At 42.6% G+C, this 22,564-nt stretch overlaps 1 protein-coding gene across 5 annotated transcripts in view; it reads left to right on the forward strand.

Moving 5' to 3' along the window:
* Positions 1–3,848: 3,848 nt before the first annotated feature.
* Positions 3,849–22,564, forward strand: part of LOC122562784 (solute carrier family 2, facilitated glucose transporter member 11-like) — a 51,612-nt gene continuing 32,896 nt past the window's right edge. For 2 of the 5 annotated variants that reach the window (XM_088000141.1, XM_088000142.1), the window contains exons 1-6: positions 9,458–10,724; positions 15,756–15,854; positions 15,960–16,120; positions 16,663–16,787; positions 19,320–19,449; positions 22,323–22,471. In XM_088000141.1, coding sequence (XP_087856267.1) covers positions 10,560–10,724; positions 15,756–15,854; positions 15,960–16,120; positions 16,663–16,787; positions 19,320–19,449; positions 22,323–22,471 — 829 coding nt within the window. In that variant the 5' untranslated portion in view covers positions 9,458–10,559. Of the gene's footprint in view, positions 3,893–5,150; positions 5,280–9,457; positions 10,725–15,755; positions 15,855–15,959; positions 16,121–16,662; positions 16,788–19,319; positions 19,450–22,322; positions 22,472–22,564 lie in introns of those variants that run through there. The other 3 variants (XM_043715963.2, XM_043715962.2, XM_043715964.2) reach the window with 3 other exon arrangements.

The raw sequence follows: 22,564 nt of genomic DNA on the forward strand, positions 1-22,564 counted from the left end.
GGGCACAGGCTCCCGCGGGAAGTACGGGACCTTGGGGCCAATGTGAAATTCCGTCCGGGCTGGGGTGACACTCCTGTTCTTATCTGTCAGCTCCCTGTTTAAATCAGATTAACAGCCCCAATCAGAGAACTCATATTCTATGAAGTCCATGGCTGACCTCATTACAATCACTACAATCATCATCTAGTGTAACTTTGGAGAAGTCTATGAAACCCCTAATGTTGCATTAGTGTTATCCAGTGCTTCTTAATCAGCTGGTACTCCTGTTCTACTATCTTCATCATGATTGGAAACCAGTTCTCTCCTTGAGACTTCCACTGAAGTGTCTTGTACCCTCCCTTGATTTGTCAGGATTGTCATCTGACATCACTGTGGCATTTATATCTATGAGATTTATATCTATTTGTCTTCTTCCTAGCTAAACACCTGCATCCAAAGCGGTTTGGCTTTTCACAGTTAATACACTGACGTCTCCATGCTGAGCATGCTTCCTTTAGTTTTGTTTGATTACTTCTGTAATATTTGCAACGTGACTGTGATCTTTCTGCTGGTCCTTCTGTGGGTGCTTCCTGCTTTTCTCCACATTGTTTCACTGGAAAGGTCTTGGTAGCTTTGCTACATAATGGATAGCTCTGAGCTGCTCATCCAAATAGTGCACAGGTCCGGGGCTCCTTCTTCACATTCTGGACATACATGTCTGTCCTCCTGTATCTGTGTTCTAGCTGTTGATTTACAGGCTCACAGTTTCTGCACATGGTTATTAACTTCTTTGAGAGTTAGTTTCTTTTCTCTCAGCGGTTGCACTCTCAGAGTAAGATCTCATATGCTAAAGATAATTCCAACTTTGATTAGATCATTTTCAGGTGTCTGAATGTACCTGAAGTCTCTGAGCTTTGCCTGCAATGGTAGTAGATTTGCCAAGTTTAAGTGCATTTAAGTTGTCATTGGACAGGCAAATGGACGTACATGGAATAGTGTAGGTGGGATGGGCTTCAGATTAGTATGAGAGGGTGGCGCAACATCGAGGGCCGAAGGGCCTGTACTGTGCTGAATCGTTCTATGTTCTATGTAGTCACATATCTATCAATATGCCTTGTTTTAGCTTGAGCTCTGATGTTAAATATATGCCACTTATATGTTAGCTTCACTTTACATTCAAAATGTGCCTTTAAGAATTAGAATCCCTACTGTGTGGAAACAGGCCCTTCGGCCCAACAATCCCACACTGACCCTCCGAAGAGTATCCCACCCAGACCCATTCCCCTACATCTACCCTGACTCTTGCACTAACATACACAACCCTGAACACTATGGGCAATTTAGCATGGCCAATTCACCTAACCTGCACATCTTTGGATTGTAGGAGGAAACCGGAGCACCTGGAGGATACCCACGCAGACACGGGGAGAATGTACAAACTCCACACAGTCAGTCGCCCGAGACTGGAATCGAACCAGGGTGCCTAACACTGTGAGGCAGCAGTGCTACCCACTGAGCCACCGTGCCGCCAAAATTTGGTTGTATTGTGGGCTTCGTGGGAAAATTTGTTCTGGGACAAATGGAAATGTTAGGAGTGGGATTTGAACCCACACCTCTAGGAAGGGACCAGCCTTTTGAAATTTCTGCAATTTGTTTTCTGTTCTTTGGGAAGATTTAGGTGGAATACACTTTGTAACTCCAACTGTGATAAAGTATATCTACTTGTAGCTGCTCTTGTTGGTTCGTTTTATGAGGTTTCTTCACCGACAAGAATATGTTTCGAGGCCTGACTGGAATCGAACCAGGGTGCCTAACACTGTGAGGCAGCAGTGCTACCCACTGAGCCACCGTGCCGCCAAAATTTGGTTGTATTGTGGGCTTCGTGGGAAAATTTGTTCTGGGACAAATGGAAATGTTAGGAGTGGGATTTGAACCCACACCTCTAGGAAAGGACCAGCCTTTTGAAATTTCTGCAATTTGTTTTCTGTTCTTTGGGAAGATTTAGGTGGAATACACTTTGTAACTCCAACTGTGATAAAGTATATCTACTTGTAGCTGCTCTTGTTGGTTCGTTTTATGAGGTTTCTTCACCGACAAGAATATGTTTCGAGGCCTGACTGTGGCATGGACTAGAATATTGAGGCTTCAAACAGGAAATGAGAGGAAGAATCTTAAAGAGGAGTAATATTTGGAAGTCACTGGTAAAAATGGTTGAATTTTTTTGTATTTTCCTTTAGTTAATTGAATCTTATTCCCTGACTTGGTTTTATCTGGTAATAATTTTGCATATTCTTGTTTTTTCCCTGCCAACATTTACCCTCCCCATCAGAGCTGGACAAAGAGACAAAAAATGCAAGTCAACATTTTGCTGCATCATTGTACTGAATCAGGTAATTTCAAGTAAGGGAGCTTGATTTGCCTCATTTTCTCTCCTACTTCTTTCAACCTTGGAACTTGATCCTAAGGTCCTCATTGAAAACATTTGTAGATGGTTGCATACTGTTTCTAGTAGAGTTTTCCGTAAATAACTGACAGCAGGAATGGAAGAATGCGACAGTCCCTATCAATAAATGACATTAAAATAACAAGCTTTCACATTTATAGGAGAAGTGGGAAGTGGGAAGTATGCATAAAGGTAATTTGCAATACTTGTTGTTAAAAACCCTTGAATCATTACAGACTGCAGATTCTTCTGCCGTGTGTTTCACACGCTCTCTCTGAACTATCATTAGCATTTGAAAAGAATCTGAACAAGAGTATTTGTTCAGTTAATGGACTACTGTCTCCATGTAGACACACTGTTAACCGTAGCTGATTGTATGATCTGAGGATCATTTGCAGTTTGCCTACTGCATTATAGGCTCGTCATTGTGGCTCAAATATCCCACCTTAACATGGTGCTGCACCAAATTTAGGTTAATACATCAGAGGATGTATTTCCATTGTAATCACTGACTACTCCTTTCACTAGATGAGTTGGTCACTGAGGAACAAGGACGCAGGTATCAGGCTGACTCCTCTGGCCTGCACTTGCAGGCTAGGCCGTGGCTCTGGGTTCGCAATTGGGCCTGGGTGCCTGAAGGAGGATAGTTGATGGTCTGGGCACAGTGTGGTGGTCTCCTGGTGTGGCTGCCTTGTTGTGACGTTGTGTTGTCCTGGCATAGAGGCCTCTTCCCCATGTGAAGGCCTTCTTCATGTTTGTCTTCCAGGTACTCCAGCAGTAGTGGTGACAGCCCCTCATGGCAGTCTTCTTTGGCGGAGGCTTCCAGAAGAGTGTTCCAGCAGCCTAGGGGTGGGAGTCTTTTCCCACCTGCATCTTCAGGGTATTCCATCATTTCTTAATTGGCTTTCCCCAAGCCCAAGGGCCATTAACTGAACTATGATGAGCTTTGTCTTAATTTTACTTTATTTTGTTATTACATATGATTTCTGTCATTGATATAGGTGCCACATTGGGCCAACTTATCAAATTTCACTCTGTTCTTCACTTAAAAGTCCACATGGCAAAAAAATTTTGCATCTATTCGATTCTATATTCAAATATTACAGATCTTTTATTTTTGCTGTTTAGGACTTTTCTTGTAATGCCAGCCCAGGACAGAATCTGCAGAGAGAAGCACAGTCAATAACCCCTGGTTAACACTGCAACACTCCTCTGACTAGATGTAAATAGGTAACTGTGTTTAGTGTCACTGCACATATGAAGTGAATGAAAAATCATTCATGAGTCAACCACTTGTGAAGTAAACAAATGATCAAACCATCCATTTAACTGGGATTTTATCATGTGATCCTGGAAAGTGCAGATGCGTACCATTTAATGCAATACTAACTGAATAGATTGGCCAGTATCAATGACCACTTAAGTAACTGAGGGCTGAAGACTCCAAAAGCAGTGATGCTGAGGAAGTTGGTGAGGGTTTAAATGTGCTTTTCTACAGTTGAAACAGTAAAATTGATAAAAGGTTTTTAATTGAATCGGCAACATTTCTTCTGGAAAATGCTGTTCAAATGATCCCAGCAAATGTATCTTTTCAGTGGTGGATGAGATAATCTATTGTGGTATTAAGTCAAGAAGGGGAGCTGAATACGTGCAGATTAAGTGAAAGCTGTTTCCTTTTGAATAATGTTTCCAATTTCTATCAAGGTTTCACATAACGTGTTAAATTTATTCTGGTAAGTGCACCTTCAAAATGCTTTTGTTAAGAACTCGTATAACTTGAAGTTTCGTGGATAATGTTTGCGATGGATATTTAATGTGCTGTGTCACAATGTGCAAATATCCAACAAGTGTAAACAAAGTAAAGCAACACTACAGTTGAAAAACAAATTCCTACACAGGATTTGTCAATGACAGAGTCAGCATGTATTGCCCATTTCTAAATACTCTGAAGAAGCTGGTGGTGAGTCTCTACGGGATTCCCAAAGTACAGTTAGGTAGGGAATTCCAGAATTTTGACTCGGCAATGATGAAGGATCAACAATCTATTTTTGAGTCAGGATAGTATCTAATTTTGAGTGAATTTGAAAGTATTGTTTCTGTCTTCTAACTTGTAGTTATTGCATGTTTAGAAGGTGTTGTTGATGCACCTGTGATAAATTAATGGAGTATATACTGTGGATGGTTTATGTAGCAGCCAGAGTGTTGGTGGGAGTGAGTATGTGGATGGGGTGCCAATTAAATGTGCTGCTTTGCTCAGGATGATGCTGAGCTTTTGATGGGGTTGCACAAATCTAGAGTTCCACCCTATTCCAAATGAGTGTCTTGTAGGTAATGGAAATGTCTTGCGGATTTGGGAGGTGAGTTACCTGTAACAGTATTCTGTTAACAATGGTGATATTTGTAAGATTATATTTTAGGACTATATATTTTGATCAGTAAGAGGGTTATACTTTGGGAGTGTACTTTTAAATTCAGGGTAAATGAGAGGGTCATGTGTGTCTGAGCTGAAGTCTACCTGACCGTAAAAGCTGGCTGGTAATTAATGAGGATCGAATGGAAAATATATATTGCACAACTGAAAAAGGACGTTAAGCATCTTTACATTTGAAGGCAATTACAACTGTGGCTATGTCCACAACTGAAAGTCTCCTGAAAGCCATCAAGACATTACCAGGATGCTGTTCTGAAACCTAGCATTTTGTTTCTCAGATGAAAGGCATCGGAGTGCGTCTGGGAAAATTAACAAACAGTGAAACTCACAACTAATCTTGGAGGAACCTGTTTGGGTGAAGTTCACAACACAGAATCAGATAAGTTAATCGTTGTTTTAAGTGTGTCCAATAGAAAGGCTGCAGTAGTGAGTAGAGTGGGTTCTTTCTTGATTATATGTTTTTGGAGATATGTCTCTTGATTAAACTTAAAATATAAGTCATAACTATTAATTTAACCTGGGACAGTGTTTTGTAGAGGAATAAGATAGTTTTATTTTCTGGGTCTGTAGATTGTGAAGGAGCAAAAATGGCCTTTAGTACAGTGATTTGTACTTCTTGTCAGATGTGGGAGTTTAAAGAGAGTTTAAGGGTTCCTGCGGATTATATCTGCCATAAATACTGTTGAATGCAAATCTTATCAGATCGAGTGGATCGGTTAGAGAGGCAGTTAGAAGCAATGAGGAACTTGCAACAGCAACAGTATGTGATGGATGGCAGTTATAGGAAGGGGGGGAAAGTCTCAGATACAGTCTCAGATGGGTTAACTCCAGGAAAGGTAAGAGAGGCAGGCAACTAGAGCAGGAGTCTTTTGTGGATATACCCATTTCAAACAGGTATGCTGTTTTGGAAAATGTAGGGGAAGATGGATTCTCAGGGGAATGTAGCACGAACAGCCAAGTTTCTGGTATTGAGACTGGCTCCAATGCAACAAGAGGTACGTCGGCTTCCAAGAGATCAATTGTGTTAGGGGATTCTGTAGTCCGAGGTACAGGCAGACATTTCTGCTGCCAGCAGCGAGAAATCAGAATTTGCGTTGCTTCCCTGGTGCTAGGATCAAGGATGTCTCAGAGAGGGTGCAGAATGTTCTCACGGGGGAGAGGGGCCAGCAGGAGATCATTGTCCACATTGGAACCAACGACATAGGAAGGGAAAAGGTTGAGATTCTGAAGGGAGATTACAGAGAGTTAGGCAGAAATTTAAAAAGGAGGTCCTCAAGGGTAGTAATATCTGGATTAATCCCGGTGCTACGAGCTAGTGAGGGCAGGAATAGGAGGATAGAGCAGATGAATGCATGGCTGAGGAGCTGGTGTATGGGAGAAGGATTCACATTTTTGGATCATTGGAATTTCTTTTGGGGTAGAATTGAACTGTACAAGAAGGAAGGATTGCACCTAAATTGGAAGGGGACTAATATACTGGCAGGGAGATTTGCTAGAGCTGCTTGGGAGGACTTGAACTAGTAAGGTTGGGGGGTGGGACCCAGGGAGATAGTGAGGAAAGAGATCAATCTGAGACGGGTACAGTTGAGAACAGAAGCGAGTCAAACAGTCAGGGCAGGTAGGGACAAGGTAGGACTAATAAATTAAACTGCATTTATTTCAATGCAAGGGGTCTAACAGGGAAGGCAGATCAACTCAGGGCATGGTTAGGAACATGGGACTGGGATATCATAGCAATTACAGAAACATGGCTCAGGGATGGGCAGGACAGGCAGCTTAATGTTCCAGGAAGGAACAAAAGGAAGGCAAGAGAGGAGGGGGAGTTGCATTTTTGATAAGGGATAGCATTACAGCTGTGCTGAGGGAGGATATTCCCGGAAATACGTCCATGGAAGTTATTTGGATGGAACTGAGAAATAAGAAAGGGATGATCACCTTATTGGGATTGTATTATAGACCCCCTAATAGTCAGAGGGAAATTGAGAAACAAACTTTTAAGGAGATCTCTGCTAAGTGTAAGAATAATAGGGTAGTTATGGTAGGGGATTTTAAATTTCTAAACATAGACTGGGACTGCCATAGTGTTAAAGGTTTAGATGGAGAGGAATTTGTTAAATGCATACACGACAATTTTCTGATTCAGTAAGTGGATGTACTACTAGAGAAGGTGCAAACCTTGACCTACTCTTGGGAAACAGGGCAGATGACTGAGGTGTCAGTGGGGGAGAACTTTGGGGTCAGCGACCATAATTAGAGTCATAGAGTCATAGAGATATACAGCATGGAAACAGACCCTTCAGTCCAACCAGTCCATGCCGACCAGATATCCCAACCCAATCTAGTCCCACCTGCCAGTACCTGGCTCATATCCCTCTAAACCCTTCCTATTCATATACCCATCCAAATGCCTTTTACATGTTGCAATTGTACCAGCCTCCACCACTTCCTCTGGCAGCTCATTCCATGCACGTAACACTCTCTATGTGAAAAAGTTGCCCTTTAGAACTCTTTTATATCTTTCCCCTCTTACCCTAAACCTATGCCCTCTAGTTCTGGACTCCCCGATCCCAGGGAAAAGACTTTGTCTATTTATCCTATCCATGCCCCTCATAATTTTGTAAAACTCTATAAGGTCACCCCTCAGCCTCTGACGCTACAGGGGAAACAGCACCAGCCTGTTGAGCCTCTCTTTGTAGCTCAAATCCTCAACCCTGGCAACATCCTTGTAAATCTTTTCTGAACCCTTTCAAGTTTCACAACATCTTTCCGATAGGAACCAGACCAGAATTGCCACAATATTCCAACAATGGCCTAACCAATATCCTGTACAGCCGCAACATGACCTCCCAACTCGTGTACTCAAATCTCTGACCAATAAAGGAAAGCATACCAAATGCCTTCTTCACTATCGTATCTATCTGTGACTCCACTTTCAAGGAGCTATGAACCTGCACTCCAAGGTCTCTTTGTTCAAAACAATCCTGAGGACCTTACCATTAAGTGTATAAGTCCTGCTAAGATTTGCTTTCCCAAAATGCAGCACCTCGCAATAATCAGAATTAAACTCCATCTGCCACTTCTCAGCCCATTGGCCCATCTGGTCAAGATCCTGTTGTAATCTGAGGTAATCTTCTTCGCTATCCACTACACCTCCAATTTTGGTGTCATCTGCAAACTTACTAACTGTACCTCTTATGCTCACATCCAAATCATTTATGTAAATGACAAAATGTCGAGGACCCAGCACCAATCCTTGTGGCACCCCACTGGTCACAGGCCTCCAGTCTGAAAAACAACCCTCCACCACCATCCTCTGTCTTCTACCTTTGAGCCAGTTCTGTGTCCAAATGGCTAGTTCTCCCTGTATTCTGTGAGATCTAACCTTGTTCATCAATCTCCCATGGGGAACCTTGAAAAGTAGCCTTACTGAAGTACATATAGTTCACATCTACCACTCTGCCGTCATCAATCCTCTCTGTTACTTGTTCAAAAAACTCAATCAAGTTTGTGAGATATGATTTCCCACGCACAAAGCCATGTTGACTACCCCTAATCATTCCTTGCCTTTCCAAATAAATGTACATCCTGTCCCTCAGGATTCCCTCCAACAACTTGCCCACCACCAACGTCAGGCTCACTGGTCTATAGTTCCCTGGCTTTCCTTACCACCCTTCTTAAACAGTGGCACCACGTTAGCCAACCTCCAGTTTTTTGGCACCTCACCTGTGACTATTGCTGATACAAATATCTCAGCAAGAGGCCCAGCAATCACTTCTCTAGCTTCCTACAGAGTTCTAGGGTGCACCTGATCAGGTCCTGGGGATTTATCCACCTTTATGCATTTCAAGACATCCAGTACTTCCTCCTCTGTAATATGGACATTTTGCAAGATGTCACCATCTATTTCCCCACAGTCTATATCTTCCATATCCTTTTCCACAGTAAATACTGATGCAAAATACTCATTTAGTATCTCCCCTATTTTCTGGGGTTCCACACAAAGGCTGCCTTGCTGATCTTTGAGGGGCCCTATTCTCTCCCTAGTTACCCTTTTGTCCTTAATATATTTGTAAAAACCCTTTGGATTCTCTTTAATTCTATTTGCTAAAGCTATCTCATGTTCCCTTTTTGCCCTCCTGATTTCCCTCTTAAATATACTCCTACTTCCTTTACACTCTTCTAAGGATTCACTCCATCTGTCCTGTCTATACCTGACATATGCTTCCTTCTTTTCCTTAACCAAACCCTGAATTTCTTTCGTCATCCAGCATTCCCTATACCTACCAGCCTTTCCTTTCACCCTGACAGGAATATACTTTCTCTGGATTCTCGTTATCTCATTTCTGAAGTCTTTCCATTTTCCAGCCGTCCCTTTACCTGCGAACATCTGCCTCCAATCAGCCTTCGAAGGTTCTTGCCTAATACCATCATAATTGGCCTTTCTCCAATTTAGAACTTCAACTTTTAGATCAGGTCTATCCTTTTCCATCACTATTTTAAATCTAATAGAATTATGGTTGCTGGCCCTAAAGTGCTCCCCCACTGACACCTCAGTCACCTGCCCTGCCATATTTCCCAAGAGTAGGTCAAGTTTTGCACCTTCTCTAGTAGGTACATCCACATGCTGAATCAGAAAATTGTCTTGTACACTATGGCAGTCCCAATCTATAATTCTATTAGATTTAAAATAGTGATGGAAAAGGACAGACCAGATCTAAAAGTTGAAGTTCTAAATTGGAGAAAGGCCAATTTTGTCGGTATTAGGCAAGAACTTTCGAAAGCTGATTGGGGGCAGATGTTCGCAGGTAAAGGGACGGCTGGAAAGCTGAGGGGGAGCCTGCCCAGGTAAACAAATGGCTGCCTTTCAGTCATTCATTGATCAATTGGACTTTAGTAGGGTATAAGTGGGATTTACACCCATCTGGAGCAGGAAGTCCCACTTCAGCGAGATGCTGGCCAATTGGGTGACTGGCAGCTCTGGCGTCCTATGTATGCCAGGCTGTAATGGTGATCACTGCTGACACTACAGTCAGACCCCAATGGAAACATCAATGGAGCTGAACCCTAATTGGGTCAATATCACCAGGGTGAGGCTGGACCCAGTGAGAAGGGTGATGAGCCAGTTTAAATTGAGCATATGTAGATATGGGGTGGGCATTGGGAGAAAGGGAGGTGTTGGGTAAAGGAGAAGTTGTGAAATTGGGGGTTTAGTCTAATTGGTACAGGGGATTCCCATTTATCTCCACATCTTGGCTGGCACCAATGAAAGCTCCTATGCTTCCTCCATGCTATGGATCTCCCCTGCTACAGGTATAAAACACTGGAGACTATTAATTGGCCACTTAAGGGCTTCAATAAACCCAAGCTGGCAAGCCACTTGACATTTGGACCACCCCCAGTAAAGTTTCATCTAAGTCGAGGCAGTGGGAAGGCCACATGCTGGATTTTACAAACACCCACCCACCAGTGGGATGTCTAAACTCCAGTCACATAGAACCTGAGCGGAACAATAAAAATTGTACTGAGTAGAACTAAAGAAGGCTGGCATTGAACTTGGCAGTGGGGAATGTTAATTGTCATCTATGAGACCAATCCTGACTGTTGTTCAGATCTCACTGCATTCAATGTGGATTGCTTCATGGTGGTCAAATGTTCTCTTGATGTCAAAGGTTGTATTCTCACATCTCTTAGAAATCTGAAAACCAGATGTTTTGTAAAACTAATGTGGAGAAAGTGAGGACTGCAGATGCTGGAGATCAGAATCGAGAGTGTGTTGCTGGGAAAGCACAGCAGGTCAGGCAGCATCCGAGGAGCAGGAGAATCGACGTTTCGGGCATAAGCCCTTCCTCACCAAAACCAATGTGGGAACAGGTTGGGCTACTGACACAGGACTTATTATAAGCACTTTTTAAATGCAAACAAAGAGGATTGATAAGGTCCTGGGGAGTGAACAAAGAGACCTTCTAGTGCAGGTTCATAGTTCCTTGAAAGTGGAGTTGCAGGTAGATAGGAGAGTGAAGAAGGTGTTTGATATGCTTTCCTTTATTGGTGGAGGCTGGTACAGTTGCAAATTTAAAAAGGTATCTGGATGGACATCTGATCAGGAAGGATATGGGCCAAATGTTGACAAATGGGACTAGATTAATTTAGGATACCTGGTCGGCATGGACAAGTTGGATCAAAGGGTCTATTTCCATCCTGTATATCTCTATGATTCTAAGTGCTTGCTGTTTACTCTGCTTACATCGTATGTTTTGTTAGGCTTCAGCTTCAGAAAATAGTCACATCTTTGCTCGCTGAGATGTTCAATACTGTGTTTGAGGTCTGACAGGAAGGATAGGATAATTTTTTTATTCAAGCATAGGATCTGGGTGTCTCTGCCTAGACCAGCATTTATTTCCCCATCCCTAATTGCCCAGAGGACCGTTAAGAGACACCCACATTGCCGTGGGTCTGGAATCACATACAGACTAGATCAGGTAAGGATGGCAGATTTCCTTCTCTGAAGGACGTTTGGGAACCAGATGGGTTTTCCTGATAATTGGTCATCATTAGACTCTTAATTCCAGACTCTATATTGAATTCAAATTCCACCACCTGCAATAGCAGGATTTGAGCCTAGGTCCCCAGAACATTAGCTGAGTTTTTGGATTAATAGTCTAGCAATAATACCACAAAGCCATTGCCTCCCCTGAACAGTAACTTTAACCATAGCTTCCCATCTCTGGACTGTTAAGGCCAGTTTTGTGATTCCAGCAAAATCTGAGCCTGAATGTTACTTACTCTCTAAGCCAGAAGGATGGGTGTGATGAGATGACTGTCACCATATTTATGAAGTTAGTTTAATTGAATAATTCGTGAAAGCCCTCAGCACAGTTTTGGCCTTGTGCTAGAAACAGACCAAAAAGAGCTGGCAAACCTTGCCAGAAACTCAAAAGAAAAGTGTGCTTAAGGTCAGTGGCTACATACAGAGGAAAGAACAAAATGCCAGGCAGGCTGAAGTGAAAGGAAATACAAATTGGACGCATGAAATGGATTCTCTGGAAGGAGATGTTGTGGCAATAAATATTTAGCAAGATATCCATATTCCTGTACCAGTTAGGTGCAAAGAAGTTTGTATTGCTTGTCATTTCAGGGCACGACCTACAATGATCTAAATTAACTTAGTCTGTCAGAGGTGAAGCCAGGCTCAACAACCTGTTCAGTATTTAAACTTCTTAGGAACTCTGATATGTGGGGAGTGTTTTGTTGAGTTGTTGACTCCTTTGCACAGGAGAAGTAATGTCATATTGGGGTTCTCCTCTTTTCATGTTGGAAGTTCAGTTGAAAATTGTGATTTATGCCATTTCCCTGCCAGTGCTGCCAATTTGTCATCTTTTTTCTGAACCAAGGGACCTGGATTTGATTCCACCCTTGGGCAACTGTGTAGAGTTTACACATCCTCCCCATGTCTGCATGGGTTTCCTCCAGGTGCTCTCGTTTCCACCCACAGTCCAAAGATGTGCAGGTTAGGTGGATTGGCCATACTAACTTGCCCATAGTGTCCAGGGATGTGCAGACTAGATGGATTAGCCATGGGAAATGCTGGGTTATAGGGATAGGTCTGGGCGGGATGTTGTTTGGAGGGAGGTTATGAACTCAATGGGTCAAATGGCTTGCTTTCACACTGTAGGGATTCTATGATATAGTGGGAGACTTGAAGAGAATCTCTGTGAAATATCTGCAAATGAGACTTCTTTGTCATATTTCATACATTGAAGGAATGTAGACTGATTTTGTATCAAGTCATTGGGACTACCTGTGTTTTGTAATGGCTTCATATCATTGTGACCTTCATACTGCTTCTGAGCAATCGCATTACAAAGTGACAGAGTATACAAAGTTTGTGAGAAGATTTGTAGCTCGGCTGCTCGTTGCTGTGGTTCTGTTCGCCGAGCTGGAAGTTTTTGTTGCACCTTGTATAGGTGTTCCTCTTCCTCTTTTTGCAGTTCTGGTGTGCTGCAGTGTGTTGTGGCTCTTTTGAATAGTGTCTTGATGCAACTTCGTTTGTGTGTGTTGGGGTGGTTGCTTTCATAGTTCAGGACTTGGTCTGTGTGTGTGGCTTTCCTGTATACCTTTCTGGTGAATTCTCCGTTTGGTGTTCTCTGTACCATCACGACTGGAATGGGAGTTGGTTGTCCTTTTCTTCTTCTCTCGTGAATCGGATTCCTGTGAGTGTGGCGTTGATGATCCGGTGTGTGTTCTCTATTTCTGTGTTTTAATGATTACAACGGTGTCATCAACGTATCTGACCCAGAGTTTGGATTGATTTGTGGTAAGACTGTTTGTTCTAACCTTTGCATTACTGCTTCTGCTATGAGTCCTGAGATCGGTGAGCCCATGAGTGTTCCGTTGATTTGTTCGTATATCTGGTTGTTGAATGTGAAGTGTGTTGTGAGGCACAAGTCCAGTAGTTTAAGTATGCCGTCTTTGTTGATGGGTTCAACGTCCTGTTGTCTGTTATGTCTGTTCAACAGGTTGGCTATTGTTTCTCTGGCTAGGGCTTTGTCAATAGACGTGAACAGTGCCGTTACGTCGAATGAGACCATGGTTTCCTCCTTGTCTATGTGTGTATTTCTGATGATGTCCAAGAATTCCAGTGTTGATTGTATAGAGTGTCTGGATCCGCTGATCAGGTGTTTCAGTTTCTGCTATAGTTCTTTAGCCAGTTTGTGTGATGGTGTCCCTGGTAGTGATACTATGGGTCTGAGTGGGACGTCTGGTTTGTGCACTTTAGGTAGTCCATAGAATCTGGGGGTGTTGTTGCTTTCAGGTTTCATTCTTTGTAGGTCAGACCTGGTTATCTGTCCGTTTTTTTGTCGGTTCCTCAGTGTGTTGTTTATTCTATTGGTGAGCTGTGGGGTGGGGTCAAACTCCCTCTTTTGGTAGGTGTTGGTATCTGCAAGTAGTTGTTGTGCTTTTTGGATGTAGTCTGCTTTGTCCGGGATGACAGTCACTTTGCCTTTGTCTGCTGGTAGTATGATTATGTTCTTATCGTTTCTTAGCAATTTTAGTGCTTCCCTCTCCTTGGTGTTGAGGTTATGTGTTTGTCTTTTCCTTGTTATCAGAGGTACAATACTTTGCCTCACTGTTTGTTGTGTCTCTTCTGTCAGTCCGTTGTTCCGGAGTGTGCATTCTAGTGCTGTTAGGAAGTCTGCTGTCTTGGCGTCCCTGTGGTTGTAGTTGAGTCCCTTGGGCAGTATTGTTCTTTCCGTGTCTGTGAGCTGTCTGTGGGAGAGGTTTTTAACCCAGGTGTGTGTTGTAGTGTCCTCTTTGTTGTGTGTTAGTTTGGCCATTTTTTCTTTTAGTGCCGTTTTTTTGCCGAGTGTAGTCCTGTTCTGTCCTATGGTGACAGCCCATTCTATGGTCTGGGTCCATTCCTGATTGGTGGTTTTTGAAATTAACGACTTTTGGCGCGCAAAATTTCTTGTCTGTATCTGTGAAGTCGGTTGTGAGCGTTTGTAATCATTACCTGGATCATCCTGAATCCGTTCTGTCTGGCTGTGTCTCTGGCTTGTGGATTGTTGACTGGCGGTCTGTATCTGACACATTGTGGAAGGATTCGATTCTTTCGGCATTCATGCAGGAACCGGAGTTGTTCGTATGTGGCGCTTGGGCGGTTAGCACAGGATTCCCATTTCCTGGCTTGTCGTAGCGTCTCTCGCCCGTAGGTGTTCAAAGTTTGTGAGAAGATTTGTAGCTCGGGTGCTCGTTGCTGTGGTTCTGTTCGCCGAGCTGGAAGTTTTTGTTGTATATAACAAGAGAAGGCTACTCTAATGTGAGCAGAAGGAATTATTTGGCCAAGTATATGAATCCTGGGGGTGAAGACAAGTTTTTTAAAAAAAAATTTAGACTCCCTATGGTGTGGGAACAGGCCATTCGGCCCAACAAGTCCACATTGACTCTCTGAAGTGTAAGCTGAAACTTTATTGCTGGAACAGCACAGCAGGTCAGGCAGCATCTAGGGAACAGAAGATTCGACGTTTCGGGCACATGCCCTTCTTCAGGAATAAGGGCATGTGCCCGAAACGTCGAATCTTCTGTTCCCTAGATGCTGCCTGACCTGCTGTGCTGTTCCAGCAATAAAGTTTCAGCTTTGATCTCCAGCGTCTGCAGACCTCACTTTCTCCTCTCTGAAGTGTAACCCACCTAGACCCATTCCCCTAACTAATGCACCTAACACTATGGGCAATTTAGCATGTCCAATTCACCTGATCTGTACATCTTTGGATCGTGGGAGGAAACCCACACAGACACAGGGAGAATGTGCCAACTCACACAGAAAGTGACACAAGGCGGGAATCGAACCTGGGTTCCTGACGTTGTGAGGTAACAGTGCTCACCACCGAGCCACTGTGCCACCCTGTGTTTTCATAATGTTTGAGGAACAGTAACTCTTGCCTTAAGTCCTCTCAAGAAATGTTCTTCAGCTTCTGAATCCAGGCCAGCAATTGGAATATTGGAACCTCCACCTCACTAGCTCAAAGGCTTTCCCATCCTGCCCATTTGGGTTTCTGAAACAAAACAGCAACCATAAGGCAGACTGTTGAAATAAACTGAGTTGAAAATAAGTTGGAATGAAAGCAAAATCAGCATGATCACTGCCATGGAACACAACCAAAAATATTACTAATAATAAAAAAAGTGATCTTTGTTGTAACCAAGGTCAGAGCCCAGTGTACAAATTGCTGCACCTCTTGCATCAAAAGATTGAACGACTTCCAAAGAAATGGATCTGAAATACTTTGGGGCACACTGAGAATGTGATGTGCTCTGTATAAGTGCGAACTCATTTTAAAAAAATTTGATACAGATAGATGTTGCAGAAAAGTAACCGTTTCTATTTCCTTTGTGTCCTTGTAGCTGCAGATCAGATATCTCCTCCTGACTATCTTCGCTGCTTGTATTGGTGGCACCTTCCAATACGGGTTTAACCTGACAATCATCAATGCACCAACAACTGTGAGTCCAGAGCAATGGTCAACTCAAAAAGGTTTGATGCTTCCATATCGGTCAAGGCACAATTAAAACTAAATTTGTATTTTATTTCTATCATCAAAATGACAGTTTATCCAAAGTTTTATCAATGAGACTTGGATTGAGCGCTATGGCACAACACTGGAGAGCTGGGTCATCACACTGCTCTGGACCTTTATCGTGGCTGGTTATTCCATTGGAGGATTGGTCGGGGCACTTATTGCTGGACCCATGGCCGTAAGGTTTGGAAGGTATGAACTACACCAGGAAATGTTTAGTGTAAACCAATATTGGCTCTTAATGTCAAGAGGTGTATCAGAACTTACATAAATCACAGTTAATAAAATCTCAACAGGTCTGCCTAAGATTAGAGACAATGAGTTGACACTTTCTCACACATTAATTCCCTTTCATCTAGGTGATGAAAACTGCTTCTGAGTCAAACCAGCTGCATGGTTAAATGTACAACTGCCTCCATGATTTGCAGATGTCCTAAATACCCTCCTATCTCATCATCCACCCCTTCCAATGAAAAAGGTTGAAGACTGGTGTGGGGATGGGACTTCCCAAAAAAAGACGACCAGTGCTAAAATATCTGCAGTGAGGATGCTACCACATTAATCATTTATAGGAATTATGGATAGTTAGGAAAAGTACAACTTTTTTGCTATGACTGGGAACATTCTTGTGAAAAGTCTTGCGGGAGAAAATTACAATGGCCGTAATTGCCATTACATGGGGGCACTCCCAGCACGTTTTATTGACAAACTTTCTTCATTGTGTTTTCTTTCAGGAGAAATTCACTTTTGCTAAGCAATATTTTCATACTCATTGGGGCTTTGCTAATGGTTCTGAGCAGAACAGCAACATGCTTTGAGTTGATCATAGTCGGGAGGTTCTTTTATGGAGTAAACTCAGGTAACAGTTTTAATGAATTCAGATGCAGAATTTGGTTTTGGGGAGGGCACAAAATGGAAGGTATAGAATTGGCTGCCATAGTTTATTCCTGCCTGGAATACCTGCTACCCAAATGCACACTAACAGATGCACACCCTGTCTGATATACACACTGCCCAATATAGAACACTAATATATTTCCTTCCTGATGTACACCCCACCTGATATACTTCATGCCCACTGTCCTAGAAGTGTTATGGTGCAGAAGGAGGCCATTTTGTCTGTACTGCCTCTGCAAATGGCTTAGTGCCATTCCCTTATTTCTGGTGTTTCTCAGTTTATTTCAAGCATAGCTATTTCTTTAAGAAGATACACTTGTCTAATTTACAGCAATTTTAAGAGAATACCTAATACAGTTTCAACCAATGAACCTATTGAGAAAAAGTGAAAAGGGAAGCATTTCCTCCCTACCATTCACCAAGCTCCTGAGTTAGCACACTTTACTTGTGGCAGTAAACCTTAGTAAAATCACCTCTTTCCTCCACTGCATTGAATTCTCTCATTGAATCAAATTCTAGATGTACCCACTTGGTCTCTGATTATCTCAGGTGAAGTCTCTCTCACACTGGCTGTGTACTCTTACTACTTACCTGACCTGTAACCCACCCTCTGTCTTATATACAGCCACCCATTAAACATCATGCCTCATATACACGCTGCCCAGTATACATCCCATCTGACATACTCCATGCCCAATATATAAACTGACCAATATACACTTTTCTCAATATCCACTCTGACTGATAAACACACTGCCCAATACGCACAATGCCTAATGCATTCCCTGCCCCATATGTATCCTGCTCAATATATACCCTACTCAATATTCACTTTACCTACTGAACTCCCTACCCAGTATACTTCCCACTTATTATATACCTGACCCGATATACACAGTATCATTATACACACGCCCAATATATACCCGCTTGATATACACAAAGGCCATATACACCTGCTTGATATATTCTCTGCCTGATATACACATTGCCCAAAATGCATCCAACCTAATATGTTCCCTGACCAATATAGATACTGAATTATGTATATCCTTTCTGTAATCCCTGTTCAATATGCATCCTGGCAAATATACATCCTGTTCAATTATGCTGTGCCCAATACTGTCCCCAACTGATAGGCTCACTGACCAAAATAACTCCAATATTCTCGCCCAACCACTATACTCCCCTAGCACAGTACCACCAACTGTACTCCCCCAACCAGTGTTCCTTCCATCTAATATACTCCTAATCTGATGTTCTTTTTAACTAAACCTTTAGTATTCTGGTGTAAAACCACTTTATAGGGCTCCTTGTCAAGTTTGGCTTAATAATGCTCTTGGAAAGCAGGTTATGTTTAATTATGTTAAAAATATTGTAAAAATTCCACTCGTTGCTGTTGCAGTGCAATGTTGTGCTGTGACTGCCACACTGCGAGATCTAAGTATAACAGTTGTAGCAATGTCGAGTGTGTGAGGTTGTGGTGAGTCAAGGAGTGGGGCTGCTTAGCTAGGACAGTGAGGTGGTGAGTGAAACAGGTATGGTGAATGGAGAAATGTGTGACACAAGTGGTTCACTTATAAGGACATGTATGGTAAAAATGCACTCATTGAGCTTGACCAGTTGTGTGAGATAATTGAACTACTTTGCAGCACTGGATTCAAGCTCTTGTTTAAGCACACTATGACCTGTAGATCTTTGTTTGCTATGATCTGCCTGTACGGCTTGCAAAACAAAGTGTTTGACTGTATTTAGGTTTATATGACTACGATAAACCAAATCAAATGAAAAAAAAAGACTGTTGGCATTAACAGTGAAGAGTATCTCTGTAACGTCTATCTGAAAGTTCACTGGCCACCTTACAGTCGGGAACCTCTCTCTTTCTGTCAGCCTCTTGCACCAACCTTTCCAGCGCAGCACTGGAGTGCCTAGGGTCACACTGTCTGGATTATTACTGCAGTTCCAATTCTTTCGTCTGCTTAGAAACTCCTCAGGCAGTTCCAGCTGCTTCTGCAGCAACAGCATGACCACATGTAAGAAATGCAGACTAACTTTAAGTACAACACACTTGGTTTAAATGAAATAAAAACACAAGATACTTGAGATACTTAACAGATCTGTGGAGAGACAAACGGTCAACATCTTAGATTGATGATCTTTCATTGGAAATATTGGTGTGAGTCTAAAACAAGATTGGATGCCTTCCTGACATATCCATGCTATGTCTTTAAGTAAGAAGGCAGCACAAATTGCTATTCCAGATCGTGGGCCAATCATACCCAATATAGTCACCATACCAGGTTACCCGCTCAATCCAATTTCCTGTGCTGTGATTCTCCATTGTTAATTTCCAAGCTAAATGCGAATCTGTCATAAAGTACCTTGAAAGCAAACGTACAGGTTGAATCGCAGTGTTGCATGTATTCAATGAGTACAGATTAGAAAAGAATGGTTGATCTGTAACGGTGTGATGTATCTTTCCTTTTGCTCTGAGGTGTGGGATTGAACATTAACCCCATGTATCTTGGTGAGAGTGCACCAAAGGAAATCCGGGGCATGGTGGCCTTGTCATTTGCTCCGTTCACTGCAGCTGGATTAGTGCTCGGCCAAACCATCGGACTCAGGTGAGTGCTGTGTTTCACAATAGCTCTACAATGCCCGTGAGTCAAGGCACGGAAATAATTCTCATCGTGGGCTCATAAGATTTCTCCAGGGTACTTCTCTAATTTCCGGGGCCTACCTTTTGGTTTTCAGGAGCTCCTTTTTCATTCTCTCTAATTCCTTCATTGCATGATGCAGTCACATAATATATTGACCTTCTGTAGTTGTGTTGATGTGTGGATTATTTGGACTCAGAAACAGATTGGAAGAAATTATCAATATCCTAAATAATTATGATTGCTCAATTAAAAATGAAAACATAACGCTGAAAGAAAGCATTGATTTCCTAGATGCCACAGTGCTCCTTGTAGTTTCTAACTCCTCCTTTTGGTTTCCCTCTCATTCCTATCTACCGTCTTGCTGTCACTCTCTCTCTCCCATATTCCCTGTTAATCTCCCTTTCTCTCCCACCACCTTCCCTTGTAGCTGTCTTCTCTCTCTCTCTTTCTCTCTCACACACGCTCCCCCTTTATAGATTCCCTGTCATACCTCACCTCTCTAATGGCCTCCCTTTTATACCCTCACTCTGTAGCAGTCTCCCTCCACCTCCCTTGCAACCTCCCTCCACCCTCCGAACACCCACTGAAAATTAAAGTTTCTTCCTCTCACCTCTCTGCCATTGAGCCCTCACAGTGTAATCTACCATGACCTGTTCCCATATATCATTCTATGGTCAGGGAGGCAATGGTCTAATGGCATTATTGCTAGACTATTAATTCCTGAAATGTCTGGGGTCATGGGTTCAAATGCTGCAATAGCAGATGGTGGAATTTAAATTCCATGAAGAATGTGGAATTAGGTGTCTAATGATGACTGTGAGACCATTATTGTATTTTTGGGAAAAAACCCAGCTGGATCACCAATGTCCTTTAGGGAAGGAAATCTGCCTTCCTTGTCTGGTCTGCTTTTACATGTGACTCCAGACCCACAGTGATGCAGTTGAGTCTTATCTGCCCTCTGGGCAATAAGTGCTGGCCTAGCCAGAGATGCTCTCATCCCATGAATGGATTAATAAAAATCAGGGGAAGGGGAAATGACTGAGTCATTCGGTTTGGTGTCGAGCTAAGACCGTTGTAAGTATCTTCCTTTTTCTAGCTGCAGGTTAAGCCATGTCCTGGATGGTATCTAGAAGAACATTGCTTGTGCATATAACCAGTTCAAAAAAGGAGAAATGGTTATTAACATTCTCTCATGCCACCACAAAATTGTAATTTAGAACACGGCACATTTTTACATTGCATATGCATTCTTCCTATTACTACACTATCATTTGGTGCATCTTGGGGGCAGTTGTAACTCTGTCTTGGTAGAGCGTTACGAGCTGAGGACAAGGACAATGGTGGCTTTTGGCTTCTCTGTTCTGAACCGGTCAGCCCCAGAAAAGATTTTCTGCAGATTGTGTCACCACTGCAATTGCATGGGTGGCATTCTCCTGCAAGTAAGACTTCATGAGTCTACCAGATTGTTGTAAAAGATTCTCTGGTTCACTAATATCCTCTAGGCAAGGCCACCTGCCACGTTTACCTGATCTGGTCTACATGTGACTGCAGGGCTACAGCAATCTGATTGATTATAAGCCCCAGTGTAGTAGGAGACGATTATGCTACTGAGCTAGCAATCCAGACGCCTGGACCAGCACTCTGATAACATGAATATGTATCCCATCACAGAAATCATTTAAATTTGGACTAAATAACAAAACACCAACTTTGGTGATCATGAAATGACACAAAATCCACCTGGTTCATTAATTAAGCAAATTCACTGACTGTAACAGGCCTGGTCTATATGTGACTCCACAAACACAACTGTGGGCTTGATTCTCGACAGTCTTTTGAAATTGCCAAACCATCCGTTCAGTTGTATTAAGTCACTGCAATAACGTCTATAGAGTATAAAATCTGATGGACAATACAACATCCAGCTAAGCATCAGATGCAACAAATCCCTTGGTCTAGCTAACTTTGACTTCCTCTTCACCGACATCTGGAGACTTGTGATAATATTGAGAGAGCTCTCCAATGGACTACTTAAATAATAACCTGGCAGTCATACTTGCTAAATAATCCCTAACGTCACAGGCTCCTCCTCCACAATCCCTGAGTATTCCCTGGCCCATTGGCTGGACAGACCCACCTGATGGTGGTGGCACTGTTGATAGGGTGTGGTACTATTGCACCACACTGAATGAAGCACTTCAAGGTCGCAGCTTAAACTTCATCAAGGGCAAATAGGGGTGAGTAATAAATGCCCATATTTCATGAACAAAAAGAAAATCTCTGATTATATCACAGGAGCTGGATCTGATGGCCTGTCCTCTGTACTTCTTCAAAGCCTTCGCTCACCCAATACCAATTTCCTTGAAAGTGGGGGCTTGTTAGCTAGTCATTGAATTCTGTAAACCTTCCTTCCCCAGTGTCAAATTCACTTCTGACATTGTCTGGGTAATGCATGGAGAGTCAGGCACTCAAGAAAAGATGAACTGTAATAGATATTTTCCCTGGCTTGCTCTCACAAGGTTGCTTATACGGCAAATAATTTCTAGTTTGCAGATTAACAATTTTGATGCAAATAAACCTATCAATAAACCTTAGTTAATAACTGGGAAATGTTCAGTCCGTATATATTTTTGTATATATGTGACATGTATACATTCTACTTTAAAATAATTCTTTAGAATGTGAACATCATTGGCAGGAGAGATATATTAACATTTTCCCTTCACAGATCTCCATTCACTGCTAATCCTTTGCCTGCTGTATGAATATATTGTTTGCATTGCTAATGCAATGTGTATTGATAAAGAGATGAAACAATTTCACAACACTAATTGCAGGGAGATCTTGGGCAATGAAGACTTGTGGCCTCTACTGCTGGCATCCAGTGCAGCTCCAGCTATAATCCAACTCATGACTCTGCCATGGTGTCCAGAAAGCCCCAGGTACTTGCTGATTGACAGGGAGGACAAGAACATGTGCATGAAGGGTAAGTGGTTGGGAGAGGGGAAGATAAATTCATTTGTCCATTGGTTCAGGGATTGTGGGGATAGCTCCAACAGGAGTTACACCAAGTTGCTCT

This window comes from Chiloscyllium plagiosum, unplaced genomic scaffold (genome assembly GCF_037043375.1).
Source record: "Chiloscyllium plagiosum isolate Xiang-an unplaced genomic scaffold, Cpla_swu_hap1 HiC_scaffold_24, whole genome shotgun sequence".
Classification (NCBI taxonomy): Eukaryota; Metazoa; Chordata; class Chondrichthyes; order Orectolobiformes; family Hemiscylliidae; genus Chiloscyllium; species Chiloscyllium plagiosum.